Below are 19,950 nucleotides of genomic sequence, written 5' to 3' on the forward strand. Positions count from 1 at the left end.
TCATGTGGAATAGTTTTTAAGGTTTCAGGGCTTTGTTGTGTAGCCAGTCACCACATATTATACAAAGCAGGGTTGGAGAATGTGAATCACCTGTTGCAACAAACCCATAATTTAAGTTGGACTCGGTATTTTCTATTAAATGCAGTTTTCTTTTTGTTTGCAGTCTTAGAGGCTTCTGCTGTCTCATCATTGGGTTTTTCCCCAAGCTCTTTAGCAACATTTGTTTTTTCCTCATTTTGGCTAGGGTTAGTTTGCAGGCTTCAGAGAAGGCAATGGAAACCCACTCCAGTACTCTTGCCTGGAAAATCCCATGGACGGAGGAGCCTGGTAGGTTGCAGTCCATGGGGTCATGAAGAGTCGGACACGACTGAGCGGCTTCACTTTCACTTTTCACTTTCATGCATTGGAGAAGGAAATGGCAACCCACTCCAGTGTTCTTGCCTGGAGAATCCCAGGGATGGGGAGCCTGGTGAGCTGCTGTCTATGGTGTCTCACAGAGTCGGACACGACTGAAGTGACTTAGCAGCAGCAGCAGCTTGCATGCTTACCAAAACTGTGACTGAGACAAGTGTTCAGTGCAGGAAAGAGGCATGGATGGGAGTGGTAAATAGAATAATGAGTGGGCCATGCACAAACTAAAATAAGTTGGATTCTGAGTTAAAGCCTGCCACCAGTTGCAACTTGTCACTTGCCACTGTCTGATAGGTTTTGATATGAGTCTGCAAGCAATTGATTTATTATGGTCTCTGTGCAGTCAAGCCTGTCTAATGATAATCTGTATTTGCAGCCACTCCCTAGTGCTAGCATTACCACCTCAGCTCCACCTCAGATCACTAGGTATTCAGGTCTCACAAGGAGTGCACAACCTAGATCCCTCACATGTCCACTTCACAGTAGGGTTTGCACTACTCTGAGAATCAGATGCCACTGCTCATCTGACAGGAGATGGAGCTCAGGCAGTAATGCAGGTGATGGGGAGTGCCTGTAAATACAGATGAAGCTTTGCTTGCTTGCCTGTTGCTCACCTCCTGCTGTGTGGCCCGGGTCCTAACAGGCCATGGCCCAGTATCGGTCTGTGACAAAGGCGTTGGGGACCCCTGGTATAGAGGACAGTTTCCTCTACATGGTGATTCAGGGACCTAGGCTCCTTCCCTGCCATTCTTTTCAGGCCTTTGAATCCTAAACCAGCAGGTGGGGAAGGAGAGGGTAGAAAAACACACTTGCTTCTTAACTGTCTTAGCCCAGAAGTAATGCACATCATTTCTGCTCGCATTCCATTGGTAGCCTTGGTCCCATGTTTGTTCCTAGATGCGGGGGTGGGCTGGGAAATATGCCCCTTGGTTGGGCAGGTCCTTGCCAGAAGCAGCTTCACTCTATGGCAAGGGAGTAGGAATTTCTGGTGGACAGCTAGCCCTGGTTCTGCTACAGGAGTAGGGTTCTGTTACAGGAGTAGGGTTCTGTTTTGAATTTGTCTCTAGCCCCTCCTCCCAGCAAATGGTCTTGTTTCCAGAGAGAATCTTGAAGGCAGTGGTCCTAATTTCCTAGTTTATTGCCTTGAGGCAGAGTAGGCAGAGTCCTACTTTATTGCCTGTAATAATTTTTACAGCTAGCTAAAGAGGCCTCAGCTGCTGAACAAAGCTTCAGTATCTCAAGGAGCCAGTGCCCACAGCCAGCAGGGACTAAAAAAGATTGCAGGAGTCTCAGAAAGAGAAAATAGGAGGGCAGTTCCTGATTCTGAATGAGAAAGCATGGGAAGGGTGGAAGAGCCAAAGAACAGCCAGTAGTGTTCCCAAACAAGGAAGGAGGCCACCACATACTGTCATTTCTCTGGTAAATATTTGACTATATGTTTGTTTTTCTCTGAGGAATTTTGGATGATGTGACATAAACTGGGCAGAACATCAGAATATCAGAAGCACTCAACAAGAGGCCAGAGAAGCCCAAAGAACAATTCAGAGAAGCAGATTGCTCACCAGGGTGGCAAGCAGCGCTTTTCCACCAAGATGTTTCCTCCAAATGCAAGGTGAGTTATCAGGGCCCAGCTTGAGACAAGTCATGCTGGACAACAGTGTTTTCCTGGCAACTGTCTTCTTTTTTAATTAAAAAAGTAATTTTTTACTTTTGTACAGTTGAAGTACAGTTGATGTACAACATTAGTTACAGTTTCACAGTGTAGTGATTCATAATTTTTAAAGGTTGTACTCTATTTATAGTTATAGAATATAGACTATATTCCATGTGAAAGTGAAGTCACTCAGTCGTATCCGACTCTTTGTGATCCCATGGACTGTAGCCTACCAGGCTCCTCCATCCATGGGCTTTTCCAGGCAAGAGTACTGGAGTGGGTTGCCATTTCCTTCTCTGGGGGATCTTCCCAACCCAGGTATCGAACCTAGGTCTCCTGCATTGCAGGCGGACACTTTACTGTCTGAGCTAGTAGGGAAGCCCTATAGTCCCTATATTGCACAATACATCCTTGTAGTTTATTTTATGCATAATAGTTTGTACCTCTTAATTTCCTACCCCTGTTTTGCCTCTCCCCCCTTCCTTCTTGCCACTGCATGCATGCAGGCATCAAGTCATTTCAGTCGTGTCCGACTCTTTGCAACCCTATGGACCACAGCCAGCTAGGCTCCTCTGTCCGTGGGATTCTCTAGGGAAGAATACCAGAGTGGGTTGCCACGCCCTTCTCCAGGGGATCTCCTCCACCCAGGGATCAAAGCCACATCTTTTACGTCTCCTGTATTGGCAGACAGGTTCTTTATGACTAGTGCCACCTGTGAAGCCCTCCCTCTCACCACTGGTAACCACTAATTTGTTCTCTATATCTATGGGTCTGGCTTTTTGTTGCTGTTGTTGGTATATTCACTAGTTTGTTGTATTTTTTAGATTCTACGTATACAGGATATCAATTGATATTTGTCTTTCTCTGTCTGACTTATTTCACTTAGCATAATTTCCAAGTCCATCCATATTGTTGCAACTGGCAAACATTTTGTCCTTTTTGTGGCTGAAAAGGATATCTTCTTTATCCATTCATCTGATGATGGACACTTGAGTTGCTTCATGTCTTGGCTATTGTGAATAGTACTGCTACAAACGTTGTGGTGCATGTATCTTTTCAACTTAGTGTGTTTGTTGTTTTCAGATATGTACCCAAAAGTGGAATTTCAAAAGTGAAATTTCAGATATGTACCCAAAAGTGGAATTTCAAAAGTGAAATTTCAGATATGTACCCAAAAGTGGAATTTCAAAAGTGAAATTTCAGATATGTACCCAAAAGTGGAATTGCTAGGTCATATGGTAGTCTATTTTTAGTTTTTTGAGAAACCTGGTGACTGTCTTTGTTATTGGTGATTCATGGAACCGGGAAGAAGGCATGCTTTATGTAATTTGGCAGGGAGCCCTGAGCAGAGAACCACAGGTAGGTTCTTGGGTCAGTGAACAGATTTCAGTTTGTCTTCATTCTGAAGTTACAGAATGGGAAGATCCCAGAGGATCTGGGTTTGGAACCTGGCTCTGTAGTTTCTAGTAGATCTTCAAGCCTCAGTTTCCTCATCTGTTAATCAGTTTCCTCACTTATTAACCCCTGTCCTAACCCACAGCTTTGTGAAGATCATATGAGAAAATAATATGAAAGGCATTTGAGAGCTGTAAAGTCATGTCTAGACGTCATGAATTAAGAATTCTCACTCAAACATTTAAACTTAAACATTTCATCTTCAGTTCAGTTCAGTCTCTCAGTCGTGTCCGACTCTTTGCGACCTCATGAATTGCAGCATGACAGGCCTCCCTGTCCATCACCCACTCCCGGAGTTCACCCAAACTCACGTACATCGAGTCGGTGATGCCATCCAGCCATCTCATCCTCTGTCGTCCCCTTCTCCTCCTGCCCCCACTCCCTCCCAGCATCAGGGTCTTTTCCAATGAGTCAACTCTTCACATGAGGTGGCCAAAGTACTGGAGTTTCAGCTTTAGCATCATTTCTTCCAAAGAACATCCAGGACTGATCTCCTTTAGAATGGACTGGTTTGATCTCCTTGCAGTCCAAGGGACTCTCAAGAGTCTTCTCCAACACCACAGTTCAAAAGCATCAAACATTTCATCTTAAATGATTCTAAAACTAAAAAGACTACTCAAAAAGTAGAACCATTGCTTCCTGGTATGAGGGGATTCTCCGTTTAGATTGTTGCAAGATGTTATTGTGGGGAAGGAAAAAATAATATTTCCTCTATTCTTCTAGGTTCTTGACAAAGATACTCCTATAATAAAAAAAGATTAACAGGAGATAAACAAAAATTCAATAACATGTATACCTTCTGTATGGGATCCCCAGGTGGTGCTAGTGGTAAAGAACCTGCCAGCTGATGCAGGAGATGTAAAAGGCACAAGTTTGATTACTGGGTTAGGGAGATCTCCTGGAGGAGGGCATGGTAACCCACTCCAGGATTCTTGCCTGGAGAATCCCATGGACAGAGGAGCCCGGCAGGCTAGAGTCCCTAGAGTCGCACAGAGTTGGACACAACTGGAGCAACTTAGCACACATGCACGTGTATACCTCCTGAATACGTGGGAGATACCTAGGAAAACTGAGTTAACTCTCCCAAATGACTGAAGTTGTCACCCTAAATACCATCTTCAGCTAAAGACAAAAAAAGATGTTAGGGTGAGGAGTCAGTTATTAGGAAAAGCACAGTAAACAAGGGTAAGGTTATGAAAGAAATAAAAATGAATGGTGCTTTTTAGGACAGTTAAGAATGGAAGGGAGCAAAAAAAAAGGGGGGGGGCTTTGTCTTCTTCAATCACCCATTTTTCGCATGGTAACTCTGCTTGAACTTGCCAAACATGGGTGAAAACACTTCTATACACTCTCTCCAAAAAGGGGGTAGCTACCAGATGCAGACCATTCTTCTCTGAACAGTAAGCTCCAATTGAAGGGGTAAGGTCAAGGCAAAGGAGAATAAACAGAGATCTGGACACCCAGAGGAGGAAACAGGGAGGCCCTGGGAGAAGATGGAACAAAGAACCAGGCCAGAGACAAAAGGCCAATCAATAGCTCATCTTAAAGTTATCACATGTGTTTGAGTCCCACCAAGAACAAGTGATAGTCTCCCTCTGACTGGTGTTCTCTGAGGATCCAGTGAGACCTTGGTGATGAGGGTTCTTTATAAACTGTAAAGCTCTGTTATTTACTACAGTGCCCTGCTCAAGACAGGAAAATTCTTGCAGTCCTTCTGCCCTGGGAAAGAGCTCTGTTCCCAACTTGGCTCAGCCGATTCTGTCCCTCTGAGTCAGTTGACCAGCTGCTTAAACAGTGGAGCCAAGACACCCAGCCAGGAGTCCAGCTCCTTGGTTCTGTGGCTCCTGTGTCTTTTGATAATGTCAGACCCCACATCCAGGAGGGACCCCAGAGTCTGCTGGGGGCCAGGCTACTGCTTGGAATACTCCACTCCCACCTCATGAAACAGCATCTGTGGCAGGTATTCGTAGGGAAGGTGGAAGCAGGCCTGAGGCCTAGCAAGCATGGTACTTCTCAGTTAACAAATCACCATTCCTATCCATTTTCTAAGGATCTAGGAAAGCGCTGGCATCCCATCCATTCTACAGATAAAGCAACCAAGGATTCAGCAGGAGAAATGATTCACCCCAGCTCATGAGGTTTCTAACTCCAAATCCCAGGCTTTTCCTCTGGGTAGATCTGAGGACTCACACGTGCATGAAAACAGCCCATATTCACCCGCTGATGGAGGTTACCAACCAGAGCTGATCATTCCCAGCTGTACATGCGTGCGTGTTCAGTCACTTCAGTCGTGTCTTACTATTTGCTACCCCATGGACTGTAGCCCGTCAGGCTCCTCTGTCCATGGGATTCTCTAGGCAAGAAGACAGGAGTGGGTTGCCATGCCCTCCTCCAAGGGATCTTCCTGACCTAGGAATCGAACCCGAATCTCTTGCATCTCCTGCATTGCAGGCAGATTCTTTACCTACTAAGTCACCTGGGAAGCCTCATCCTAGCTGTACAGCAAGGTCCAGATGAGTAGTCCAGGGAGTAGTCATGGCAAAGGAGAAAAAACCGATTTGGACACTCAGAGAAGACAGACAGCGGCCCTGGGGAAAAAATGGAATCAAAACAGGGTATCAGTGTGTCTCTCATTGTAGAACTTCCCCTGATTCTCAGAGAGTCACTGAAAGCTAGAGACAGGGACAGAGCAGCAGGCAATGGAGAGAGAAACAGGCAGAAGGGCACATGGGACTGACTTTCTGGGGAAGCTGTCAGAGGCAAGCCTGAGGGGGATGCAGACTCTGCCGCTCACTGGCTGGGAAGCCTGGATGTGTTTCCTTACCTTCTGCTGCTTCCATTTTCTCATAGGTGAAATGGGGTGATGATAGTACCTCTCACAGGGCTATCATGAAGCTGAAATTAGTTAATAAAAGCATATCCTTGAGGAATAGCTTGACATACTGTAGGCCCTTGAGAAAGGTTGATTTTCCATCTATCCATTTAGGAAGCATTAGTGGGCACCAGGGTTTCGCTGGTGGCTCAGACAGTAAAGAATCTGCCTGCAACTTGGGAGACCTGGGTTTGATCCCTTGACTGGGTTTGATCCCTTGGAGGAAGGCATGGCAACCCATTCCAGTATTCTTGCCTGGAGAATCCCATGGAAAGAGGAGCCTGGTGGGCTACAGTCCATGCGGTTGAAAAGAGTCGGACACGACTGAATGACTAAGAATAGTGGGCACCTGTCATTGCCACATGCTGGGTCAGGAGCGAGCACATGAGAAGAATGAGGAAGGTCCCTGCCCCTAGGGAGCACCTCCTCTAGTGGGGGACACAGATGTATGAAGACTTTTCCACAAAGTGGGCTCCCTGCTGTGATTGTGCACTGAGTCCCACGCAGTCCAACTATCTCAGTTTACAAGTAACCAAACTGAGACCCTGGGCTCATCTAAGACTAGGAAGCCACAGCACTTTTAGGAGCAGGGCTGGGTGGGCTCAAAGTGGTATTTCCTGGCCAGGTGCCTTTGCATGAGGGCCTCAGAGGAGGCTGGCGGCTCTGGAGGACAGAGGGGCCATTCTGGGCAAGATTGCTGTGTTCTGCCCGCCCTGTCCCCCACAGCCTGTAGCGTGGAGCGGGACATTGATCACGAGGCCAGGTGTGCAGAGCACTCAGGCTACTAGTTAACCAGGTGAAGGACTTCAGTCCACTGTGTGATCAGGAACCCAGGGCAGGAGAGTTCCAGACACTCCCTCACCTAGCAGGAGGCCAGGGACACCAGGTCAGCTGCCCATGGATTGGAGCTGAGGGGGCACTCAGTCTGGAGAGGGCTGACCCCAGATGCTCTGAGGACAGAGGAGCAGATGGGGTCTGGCATATGAGGAGGTAGAAACAGCCAGTGAGAGTCCCTCTCCAACCCAAGAAAGAAAACTTTTCTTTGGTCCAAAAGCAAGGAATTGTACTGATAGAATAGATTATCACACACAATTTACAAATAACAAATATACAATGATCTTTCTTGCAAACTGCACAGACCCAATTCAATCTCACAGAATGCTTTCATTGATTTTTGCCAGGACTCTTGTATATGTAGTCAACCTGCCATTGACCCATGAGTTTATTTCCGACATGAGTGTTGGTTGATATATTTATTGACATTAATGAGTAAGACAAATGTGCAACAGTGGAAACAAGGTGTGAGTCAGAATTTCATTTTCCAGAAACTCTTTTTTGGATGAATGAGATAAGAATTTTAAATTCTAGAAGAATATTTCCATTTTTTTTTTTTTTTTTGCTATTCATAATGTAATGGCTACAAACATGTTTAAATTTAATCTGCCTTGTTAACATTTTCTCTGTCACTTTCTAGACAGTCTCAGAACATAAATCAGAGCCTGATTTATAGTGCTCCCCCATCTCCCTGGTATAAATACTCCCAGCCTGGCTGATTTCAAGCTAATGATGTGATGTCTCTGAATGGAGGTGTGAAGGGAGGCACGGGAGTAGCACAATCCATAACGTAGAGTTTTCATCCTGCTCATATAACAGATGTAGATAACCTCCAGAGATAAATCACAGCAAAAGGTAGCAAAGTAATTAGGAAGTGATGGCTTTTCAGGCTTTACTATCCTTTTTAATAATTTGTTTAATTATGCATTTGTATATTTTAATTTTTACCAGGGTGGTGTTTACAAACTGGCTTGCAAAATTCCTGATAATGTGACAGTCCTAAGCTGATACAAGCCATCTTGAGCATACTATCACATCTGCCTCCAGCTCCAGGCAGGACTAGGAGGAGACTGTGTGTTAGGGGATTGAAGGGAGTCACAGAGGTGGGGCTGGACTGACCCCAGAGACCCTGGCACACAGGCCGCCTCATTGCTGGAGCCATCACATGGACAGGCATGCTTATGCACACACACGCACACACACACACACACACACACACACAAACACACTGCACACACCTCTTCCTCCTTCTCAACCCTTCTCTGCTCTCAGCAGAACCACTTCCCTTTTTTCTGCCCCCAGGATGGCCGGTGCCACACTCACAGAGCACCTTGAGCTGGACTTGAAATAACCTGGGCTTTGTGACGTTTTCTGCTCACTGGCCCTCTTTGGGCCTCAACTTCCTGAGGGAAGTCCCCATGGAATTTAACAAACATGCCCTAATCCTGTCTGTGCCAGGTGCTGGGCTGGATTTAGGATCAGAGATGAGTCAGCCGCAGCCCAGAAGGTCAGCGAACTCTTGGAGCTCTGAGGAGCCACATGAGCTGGCAGCGGGGGCTGGGAGGATGGTGTCATACAGCGGTGCCTGGCTCCCAGCCTCGCCTCCTCCTGGGCCAGTTAGGAAACCTCTCCAGTTCCTCATTTTGAAAAGGAGTTATTACAATCTGCTTAATGGTATGGACCTAACAGAAGAAGATATTATGAAGAGATGGCAAGAATACACAGAAGAACTGTACAAAAAAGATCTTCATGACCAAGATAATCACAATGGTGTGATCACTCACCTAGAGCCAGACATCCTGGAATGTGAAGTCAAGTGGGCCTTAGAAAGAATCACTATGAACAAAGCTAGTGGAGGTGATAGAATTCCAGTGGAGCTATTCCAAAATCTGAAAGATGATGCTGTGAAAGTGCTGCACTCAATATGCCAGCAAACTTGGAAAACTCAGCAGTGGCCACAGGACTGGAAGAGGTCAGTTTTCATTCCAATCCCAAAGAAAGGCAATTCCAAAGAATGCTCAAACTACCGCACAATTGCACGCTAGTAACGTAATGCTCAAAATTCTCCAAGCCAGGCTTTAGCAATATGTGAACTGTGAACTTCCTGATGTTCAAGCTGGTTTTAGAAAAGGCAGAGGAACCAGAGATCAAATTGCCAACATCCGCTGGATCATGGAAAAAGCAAGAGAGTTCCAGAAAAGCATCTATTTCTGCTTTATTGACTATGCCAAGCCTTTGACTGTGTGGATCACAATAAACTGTGGAAAATTCTGAAAGAGATGGGAATACCAGACCTGATCTGCCTCTTGAGAAATTTGTATGCAGGTCAGGAAGCAACAGTTAGAACTGGACATGGAACAACAGACTGGTTCCAAATAGGAAAAGGAGTTCGTCAAGACTGTATATTGTCACCCTGTTTATTTAACTTATATGCAGAGTACATCATGAGAAACGCTGGGCTGGAAGAAACACAAGCTGGAATCAAGATTGCTGGGAGAAATATCAATAACCTCAGATATGCAGATGACACCACCCTTATGGCAGAAAGTGAAGAGGAACTCAAAAGTCTCTTGATGAAAGTGAAAGTGGAGAGTGAAACAGTTGGCTTAAAGCTCAACATTCAGAAAACGAAGATCATGGCATCCGGTCCCACCACTTCATGGGAAATAGATGGGGAAACAGTGGAAACAGTGTCAGACTTTATTTTTCTGGGCTCCAAAATCACTGCAGATGGTGAGGGCAGCCATGAAATTAAAAGATGCTTACTCCTTGGAAGGAAAGTTATGACCAACCTAGATAGCATATTCAAAAGCAGAGACATTACTTTGCCAACAAAGGTTCGTCTAGTCAAGGCTATGGTTTTTCCAGTGGTCATGTATGGATGTGAGAGTTGGTCTGTGAACAAGGCTGAGTGCCGAAGAATTGATGCTTTTGAACTGTGGTGTTGGAGAAGACTCTTGAGAGTCCCTTGGACTGCAAGGAGATCCAACCAGTCCATTCTGAAGGAGATCAGCCCTGGGATTTCTTTGGAAGGAATGATGCTAAAGCTGAAACTCCAGTACTTTGGCCACCTCATGCGAAGAGTTGACTCATTGGAAAAGACTCTGATGCTGGGAGGGATTGGGGGCAGGAGGAGAAGGGGACGACAGAGGATGAGATGGCTGGATGGCATTGCTGACTCGATGGACATGAGTCTGAGTGCACTCCAGGAGTTGGTGATGGACAGGGAGGCCTGGGATGCTGTGATTCAGGGGGTTGCAAAGAGTCGGACACGACTGAGCGACTGATCTGATCTGACTTGTAAAGACTACTTAAGATAACATAAAATAGCAGAATTCCTAAGGAGATAGTGATACATGATAAAGTGACATCAATTGATAAAAGCTATTGTCATATGTTTGATGACCTTAGAGTGATAACATTAGGACCAAAGGAAGCAGGACTGTGGGGCACAGAGACACCGTACTGCCCCCAGCAGGCGATCAGCACAGGAGCGTCAGAGAAAGAAGTTAGGAATGCAGATGACCTGTGCGCTAGATGTACCAGTCCTGTGTCATTGCTTGGACTCATCCTCATTACTTTTAATTTTCAATCTTTATTTTTTATTTATTAAACAATTTTTAAATTTTCTATCTTTTTAATTAATGAAAGATTTATAATTAATACCCCATCATAGAACAAATCTTGCATATTTTCACTTTATGCTGATTCTTGGGCAACTTCCCTTCAGAATGGTGTTTTATTGCTCTGGGACCTGAGCAAAAAACCTCCAGTCTTTTCCTTGATTACAAAACCCAGTCATTCATTCAGTGTATGTTCATTGCTGTCTACTTTGTGTTAAGCACTGTTCTAAGCAGTTGCCAAGCACTACATCTATGCAGTACCCTTGGAAAATTCAGGAAAATCACTTTTAAAAAGTAGAATGGACTCAAATCCCACTACACAGAGATAACCACACTTCACAACTTGGGATCATGTTGTTTTATAATATGTTTCCCTTAACAATGTATCACAAACACAGTTCCAAGCTGTCATCTGTGGAAATTAGATTTTCTACACTTGGGGGTGCTGTTTTGTGGCTCACCCCTCAACAGATCTGCCCCAACAGCCCTGGACCCATTAGGAAATAGTGTGAGTCTCAGAGACCAAGAAGGGGGTCTCAGTGGCCTTCTAACTTGGGTTGACCCCAAGTCAAGGTCACCTGTTCATGCTGGAGGGGACGCATAGATAGAGCCCTTATTTAGAGAGCTCCACTCTCTACCGTCTCTGAGCTCACCTGCTTCTAGCCACTGCCAGACTAACTCTCGTCTCAGCCCTCCAAGCAGGAGACAGGTCCAGCAGTGAATATGTGCAGGCAGAGTCACCCCACAGAAAGAGATGTGTGGGTCTGTATATTCTGACATGAGAAATTGCCCTTCTTTAATAAAAATCTTTTCCTTTCTTTTATTGATTAAATGAAGAAATCAATCAAATCAGACAACTTTAGTCTGGTCCCATTTTTGCTTGAAACTACAGGTTACAAAAACATAATTATGGAAGGGAAAAGGGCTTGTATTCATACTTTTTACATTTGTAAATATTCTGAATATTTTACAATAAGCATATATTACATTTAAAATGTTAAGAACACATAGGAGGGAGGAAGAATGAAATTTTTAGCATTCTAATACATGTCCCCAGTCATCTCTCTGATTATTTCCTTAGTGTATATTTTTTAGAATTAGAATTCCTAGAAGTGGAATTGCTGTATTTTAACAGCTCTCAGTATATACTGCAAAATTAATCCACAGAATGGCTATATCTCGTTGCACTTTGATTACCAGTAAATGAATACCAACTTGTCTTGACCTTCAGTAATTCTGAGTAGTATTGTCAGTAACTCCCACTTTAATAGATAAGACAGGGTCTTCTCTGGAGGTCCAGTGTTGTCCTAATGGTCTGGAAGCGAGTGACGAGAATGAAGACAGAACACAAAATCTGGTGCAATGGGTCAGGGGGCCTGCAGCCTCTGCTGGACTGAGGTGCAGAGTCCACTCTGAGTCCAGCTTTTATTCCGAATTGCAGACTACAAGACTTTTTTATCTTATCTTTCCCAAGACACTACACTGACAGTCCAGATCCCCTTGTTTTTACCCCAGGCCTCTCACTTTTGGGCTAGTCTCGGAAACAATTAGCAAGTGCGTAGGCAGCGTTCATGCCTGATGCTGACCCGAAGTTACAAGGTCCATGCTTTCATGATCCCAGTCATACTCCCTTCTGGGTCTGGCCTTGGGGGGTTGTAACAAGGAGATTATTCTTGAGAAAACCATGAAAGATTATCATTAACAGAATTTCTTTTATTTATATATATATATATATATATATATATATTTACAATTTCTTAATATATGCTGTTTTTCCAGGTGCTATTTCTGTGGAATTTCTCAAGGCTGTGAAAGTACATTGTTAGGAATTCCCAGTACATCTTCCCTGCTTTTGTTTTTTCAGGAGTAGATACACCGTCTGAACATAGTCCAAATCTTTTTCTTCATCAATTCTCGTGCATCTGAGGACTAGACACAAAACAGTTCAAGACATACATCCTGATATTATAGTACCAAGCAAGTCTCCTCCTAAAGTTCTAATCCACATCATGGGGTTAAGTTTATGTAAGCTTTCCTCAATTTCTTCAAATAAATCAGTTTCTGGGAGTAATTGTAAGTGAGCATTCTGCATATTAGAAATAGTAGCCATAATCGGGAAATATCTAAGGATAAATTATTACGAACATGTCTTCTCAAATGTTTAAATGATTGATCCCAAGTATATTCACTTTGGTTATATTTGTGAGGTGTGACACAAAATGAAGAGATATTCCAATCACACTTAAGATGAAGTTGCGATTTAAAATTTTGTACTTCGTCCCCTAGTAGGAGAACTGCATTTTCTCAATCAATCAATCGTTCATTAATTTCTTGGTCTATGTGGGTTTGACTCCCCAGGCAGAACTTGCATCTTGGTGCCACTGCTGTGTACAAATGTAGTCGCTGTCTCGTCTGATGCAATGCCACTCCAGCTACTGCTGCGCTCAGGGCTATAGCGATAATTCCCACAATAGCTGCTATAAGGAGTCCAATAAACTTTTGAAATGTTGTAGTACTTTCTTTATAACCTTTAAAAGGGCATGTGTTTCAGGAGAGCCTTCCCAAGGTCTGGTTTGATTTACTGGAAGCCATATATTCCCAATCTCCTTCTTAATATAACAAATGAGTGATTAGAATTATAAAGTGAAGAATTTAAGCAAGTATATAATTTGCAGTCCTGGCAAGAAAGTTCTTATACGCTTCCATTGATAGAAACTGTTCCTTTCAAGAGCACGTAAGAATCTCTCACGCAAGACTGAATATAAAATGTCCAGTTTGTACTGGTATTAAATATCAATAAATAATGAGTTTTATCGGAATAATGTTCATCCCAAATTTGGAATTTTTTAAGACTTAAAGCCAGTCTCCAAATCTCTCCTTGCCCTCTTCCTTTATCCAGTTGTGGGAAGGGGGATGACATGCCACTAACATGCCATATAATTGGATGATCTGAATGAGTGGTAATATTAGTATGGTCAAAGACTTGATGCACCTGCCAATGCAGCCTTTTGTGAGGACTGTAGGACTGATTTTTATGAGAGCGATTAGAGACTACATACCCTTTAGGGGACCAGTCCCATACAATTCCATAGGAACCATTAATCAAAATTACTCCCTCAGTCCAATAGAGGCCAGGTCCCATGACCCATTGCACCAGATTTCCTGTTCTGTCTTCATTCTCGTCGCTCACTCCCAGACCATTAGGGCAACAGTCCGGTGGCTAATATTCCATGCTCCCAATGCAGGGGACCCAGGTTTAATCCCTGGTCAGGGATCAAAATCCTCCATGTCCCAACTTAGAGTTGACATGCTGCAACTGAAGATCCCACATACTGCAACAAAGACTGAAGACCCTGCATGCTGCAGCTAAGACCCCGTAAAGCCATGCAAATAGATAAACAGTAAAAATAGATAAGGCAGCATTTCATCTTAATTTCTCCTTTTATTACTAGTTGAAATTTTAAGAATTTATTGAATGTTGGTATTTCTTCCCTTGCTGGTGGCTTACTATTCTTTGGACAGTTTTGTTCTTGTGGTGTTTCAATTTGGGTCTTTATTTCATTTTTTTCTTTTCCTGTGATTTCCTGGAGTGATTGAATTTTTATTTCTTCTTATTCACTTTTTAGTACATTGATTTGCTTTCCATTTATATCCTTCTGGTAGCTAACTGTGGACTTTTAACATACTTACTTAGAATTATATTTTACTTATAAATCCCAGAAAAATAAAACAGATTTCTACACCATCCTCCTAAACATGACAAGAACTTGGTCATCATTTCACTTCCCTTTATATCCACATGTGTTCCTACCCTTCCATGTGAGGTATCATCTGGTATTTCAACTCCAAATTGACATTTCAAACATTTTATTTCACAATAATTACTTATCTAGCTATTTCCCCCCAATTCCTCCATTTGTTGTTGCTTTTAAATCCTTCCCCTTCCTCCTAGATTCGTTTTTCTTCTTAATTGAGAATTTTCTCCAGTATCTTTTAGAACAGGTCTTTTTGAGTCCTTGTGTTTCTAACAATGTGTGTGTTAATATATATGTGTGTGTTTAAAATTCTGTGCTCGGGAATAATGGGAAGTTTTGCTAATTTCTTTGCTTATTGTGACTTTTTGCATCCCTCTACTTCTTCCTAGGGGGCTTCCCTGGTGGCTCAGTGGTAAAGAATCTGCCTGCAGTGCAGGAGAAGCAGGTCCGATCCCTGGGTCAAGAAAATCCCCTGGAGAAGGAAATGACAACCCACTCCAGTATTCTTGCCTGGGAAATCCAATGGACAGAAGAGTCTGGCGGGCTACAGCCCATAGAGTTGCCAAGAGCTGGACATGGCTTAGTGACTAAACAGCAACATTATCTTCCTCCTGGGTTCATTCTTCTTGTGGACAATTTCCTCTACACTGTGTCTTAAAGAAGTTCTGTATTAGCTTCATTTCCTCAGGAGTAACCACCTCTGTCCGTTGAATTTTTGGCTCCCTTTCATAGTGTAATCTTTCCTCATGTTTGATGGTTCTGGATTGGGTGCTTATCTTTGTGATAGAGCTTTCCACTGGGATATTTATTTGGGGTGGCAGCTGCTGCTGCAAATACTAAAGTGTGCTTTCCGTGCAGCAGGGTAGAGGTGGGATGTGCCGATAGATGGGGTACCTCAGCAGCCGATCTTCATCCAAAGAGCCTGGTCCCTCCCAGGTGCCACCTGTGATCTGGGGCACTGCCTTTTCTCTCTGATGCATGTATACTATTCCCAGAGAGATAAACTCCTTGCCCCTGGCTGATCAGCATGGTGAGAGGACCGTTGGGTCTGTGGCCCCCCAACTCTTCATTTTGTGGTCTGTCAGCAGCCCCCACCTGTGTCAGCCTCTTGCATGTGGATGCAGAGCACTTTTTTCATGGTCACAGTCTGCAGCCATGCTGGGTAATGCTTTTTCTCTTTGATCTTGTCCTAATTGCACTCCATCATTCAGCATCTTCTAATAGTTTCTGTGTACCTGATAGACTTCTTTCCTGCTTTCAAATATGGCTATTTTTTTCCTTTCTTTTAAAATTTGAGGCTTTTGTATAGGATGGGGAGATTGATGTATGTGCTTAATTTACCTTCCAAAAACTGGAGTTCTGATTTTTACAGTTCTATCACATTTCTAACAGCATCAGTCCCCACCACCACTACCCCACCACTTCTAGGATATTTCAGTCCTATGGTTTAGACATTACCATGGAATACTGGAATTGGGAAGAATTTCAAGGGAATATGTTATGCTCCGGCTTCCCAGGTGGCAATGGTTGTAAAGAACCTGCTTGCCAATGCAGGAGACAAGAGATGCGGGTTCAATCTCTAGGTGGAGAAGATTCCCCAGAGGAGGGCATGACAACCTGCTCCAGTATTCTTGCCTGGAGAATCCCATGGACAGAGGAGGCTGTCAGGCTGTATACAGTCTATGGGGTTGCAAAGAGTCGGACATGACTGAAGTGACTTAGCACCCACACACACATGTTATGTTCATGGGTTCCCCTGAGAAGTGCTCTTCCCTGAGACTTCTGAGGGGAAAGCTGGCCAGGAGGGAAGTCTGGGGAATGGCCAGATGGATGCTGCAGGAGTGGGGCACTTAGTGAGCAAGGATCTGGAGGGTGAGCACGTGCTGAGGTGGTGCAGTGCAAGTCAGAGTGGCGAGAAAAACTGTGCTGGGACCCCAAAGAGGAGCAGGTCCCTCTCAAAGAGGCCACAAGCCTGCTGGCATGTGTTTCAGACAGGAGACCCCAGCAGCCCTGTCCTGCAGTCTGTGAGGTCTGGAGAGGACAAAGTCCATAGCCTGCTGTCCAGATGACTGCTGTCCTGCCCCAGTAGCCCAGCCGTGAATCAGAGTGAGCAGATGCTTCTTGACCTCTGATTACGAAAAACCATGTTGAAAGACTGCTTTCCTGTGAAGTTTCTGGAGCTTAACTCTCAGGACCTCTCACTTGCAGGACCCCACCAAGGCTCTGGGAGGGTGGGAGGCACCTTGGTTAACTGTTTACATGGTGATGTGTTTTCTTTAAAATATGAGCAGGTAAGATATTTTTGTAGTTTTATTTGAAAAGGACATCCAAATAATAAGCTTTGGGCTCCAAGGAAACCTGAATCTGTCCTGGACTATGTCACCAAGAAAAGAAGGAGTTAGAGCCAGTTAGTAGGACAGCTATATAAATAATTAAGCTGGAGAAAGAGTTAAAGAAGGCTAATCCACTTAGGGAAGACACATCACAGGTGAGCGGCACTGACTCAGAAAGTGACGTTAAAAAAGATCAGATGATCTCAGTGGGCTACAAGTCAAATTCCTGACAGTGATGCTCAAGGCTGAAGGGTCAATGACCACAACAGTGACTGATGATGTGAATGAGTATTTTGGCTGTTTTTCAGGACCAGGCAGCTAAACGGCACTTGTGACATCTCAGTGGACATGGAGCTGTTCCTCCATTACTCCCTCATCCCATCAGTAAGTGAAGGCAGAGGAGGGTCAGTGAGGGGAGAGAAGGGGAGCCGCCCCCCCATACACAGGCTTCCACAGGGTCTAAATAGGTCAGCAGAGACTTGCTGATTTACATTATGCACCAAAAACACAGGCAGAAGAAGGCTTTGAAGGTCCCAAGAGTCAGGAACACTGACTTGTAGGGAAGTCCAAATAGGTTTTTCTGAGGAAGCAATGCTGGAGCTAAGGTCTGTTGGAAGATGTAGTAAAGAACATTTCAAGCGAAGAGAGCTTGTGAAAAGGCTCCATGGGGGCAGGGAACATGGAGAGTGTGAGGAGCTGAGAAGGCAAGTGGGGCTGGAATGGAGAATGAGGTAGAAGTGTCTGGGGAGGTGGGTCAGGGCCAGACCCTGTGTAAAGGAGATTTGTCTTTGTTCTAAATACAATGGGTAGTAATTGGAGGATTTCTGGCATGAGTATGGTGGGATCATTATGATGGGATCAGATCAGTGTTGAAACGATCACTCTGGTCACAAGTGGGGATCAGGTTGGAGGCAGGCAAGAGAGGAGGGAAGACCAATGAGGAGATGGTTGCAGAGGTCCAGGTGAGGTAATTTTACATCATCGTAGATGATGGTGGTTAACTTAAGATGTTCAGAAGGTAAAATCAGTAGGACCTACTAACAGGTTGGTTAGAGAGGTAAGGGAGAGAATGACTCTTCAGTTTCTGATTTGCACAGTTGGAAGGATGGTGGTATTTGCCATTCCCTTGTTAAGGAAAATTAGAAGAGATTCAAGTTTGGTGCGGGTAAAGGAACAAGACAGGGAGGAAACTCATGAGTTCCATTTAAGACATACTGAATTTTAAAAGCATTCAACACATCAAAAAGAAATACTAACTGTGTAGTTGGACATACAATTCTGGACCAAGTCTGGGCTGGAAATTTAAGTTTGTGAGTCTTCTATGTATTTAGTGGCCGTGGAAAGCATGGACATGGGTAGGATCACTGAGGAAGAGAGAGTCAGGAGTAAGAGGAGCGGTCCTTGGAGTGAACCATGGGGACCTCCACATCTAATGGCTGGGTAAAGAATGATCCAGCAAAGGAGACTGAGAAGTACTGGAAGAAAACCAGAAGTGTGGCTGACAGAAGCATAGAGAAGACAGTATTTCAAAGAGGAGGAAAAGGTCAACAGTGAATGCTGCTGAGAGGTCAAGCAGACCTGGCTTAATGTTTACGTTTGGGTTGAGCAACAAGGTGGTAATTAGCGACTTTGACCAGCACTGCTTCCATGGACTGATGGTAGTAGAAGCCAGGTTAGGGGGTCGAAGAGCAAGTGAGAGGTCAGGAAATGGAGATGGCAAATGTTGATAATTCTTGGGATACTTCTAGTAAAAGGAAAACAGGAAAGGGGCATCAAGTATCGGAGAGATGACTGAATCCACAGGAATAAAAAGCAAAGAAGGATTTGCCACCTAACAATTATGTTTTGTTTTGTTTTGTTTTGTTTTTTTAACAGAAGAGGACACTGAGATTCAGAGAAGTTAAGTCTCCCTTCAAGCCAGTGAGTGGGAAAGAAAGATTTGAACCCATGTTCATTTAGGCCAACACAAAAGGAAGCTCAGTACAAAACATTCTGGAAGCTTAAGGGTGCACACAGCCAGCTCCCTGAGTCTGGAGTTTGAGTCCTAGACATTCTGAGTGCTCTGCTCACCCACACACTCTCCTTCAGTAAGGGCACAGAGGGTCTGAGGATGAACATTCCCTGATGGCAAACTCATCTTCTCTTCCTATAGTTTTTCATCATTTTGGTCTTGTCCTTTCTGCAAAGAAGAGAGCAACACAGAGAGAGAAATGACACTTACCTTCTGCGGAACCGCTTCGGAATGATCGTGTGAGTTGAGCCAAGGTTCATAACTACAGCTTGGGGTACTCTGTGTTTGGGACCAACACCATTTGTAAGGCCAGCCTAACTCCTAGTTACCTCCCCACCAAGAATAGCCCTGCCCCTCCCTTCCCCAACCCACCCAATGCCCAGAGAATTCAGAATGCAGTTCCAAGCCATTGTGCCCTCAGTACCCAGGGCTGCCCAGCTATGCTTAAAACATCTCAAGGAGGCTCAGCTCACTGTGGGAAGGGCCCTCCCACACTCAGCACCATGGCTACTCCAGAAAGCAGAGGGGAGAGAGTTCCCCGTCACTGAGGGCAGCAAGCATGAGTCATGTCCCAGGAGAGCTGGGTGGTCCAGGCAGATTTCAGGGCCTTTCTGGCTCTGCCATTCTGAATCTCTGCTTCCCTTACCACATTTTTCCTTGAGTTCTAATTTTCACATCTCTGCCTCATCACTCTGTAATTAATAATAATGTTGATGATACAGTTAGCATTTATTGCACACTGACTGTGACCCAGGCACTGGACCATCCACTTTAACTACATTACTCTGATGAACCCCAACAAGGTAGAGGTGGTTATCCTCATGTGATGGATGAATAAGCTCAGGCTCAGAGAAGTGAGTCACTTGCCCATTTTGCTTGTTGTCATGGCTGCTGATGTCCTTGCTTTTGCTCCCCAGACTTGGAACTTCTCCAGGGCAAGATTTTGTCTCCCTCACTTGAGTACCCTGAATCCACATCTAGCCCAAAGATCGGCACAGAGGG

The 19,950-nt window shown here is 44.5% G+C and overlaps 1 protein-coding gene across 1 annotated transcript in view; it reads left to right on the forward strand.

Moving 5' to 3' along the window:
* The first annotated feature begins 1,057 nt into the window (after positions 1-1,057).
* The window catches only part of LOC129650963 (stimulated by retinoic acid gene 6 protein-like), a 44,430-nt gene continuing 25,537 nt past the window's right edge, over positions 1,058-19,950 (forward strand). Inside the window, exons 1-4 of the mRNA XM_055579723.1 lie at positions 1,058-1,071; positions 1,898-2,023; positions 17,246-17,321; positions 19,090-19,187. Of these exons, the coding sequence (XP_055435698.1) occupies positions 1,058-1,071; positions 1,898-2,023; positions 17,246-17,321; positions 19,090-19,187 (314 nt within the window). The remainder of the gene's footprint in view (positions 1,072-1,897; positions 2,024-17,245; positions 17,322-19,089; positions 19,188-19,950) is intronic.

The sequence above is a fragment of the Bubalus kerabau genome, chromosome 4 (assembly GCF_029407905.1).
Source record: "Bubalus kerabau isolate K-KA32 ecotype Philippines breed swamp buffalo chromosome 4, PCC_UOA_SB_1v2, whole genome shotgun sequence".
NCBI lineage: Eukaryota > Metazoa > Chordata > Mammalia > Artiodactyla > Bovidae > Bubalus > Bubalus kerabau.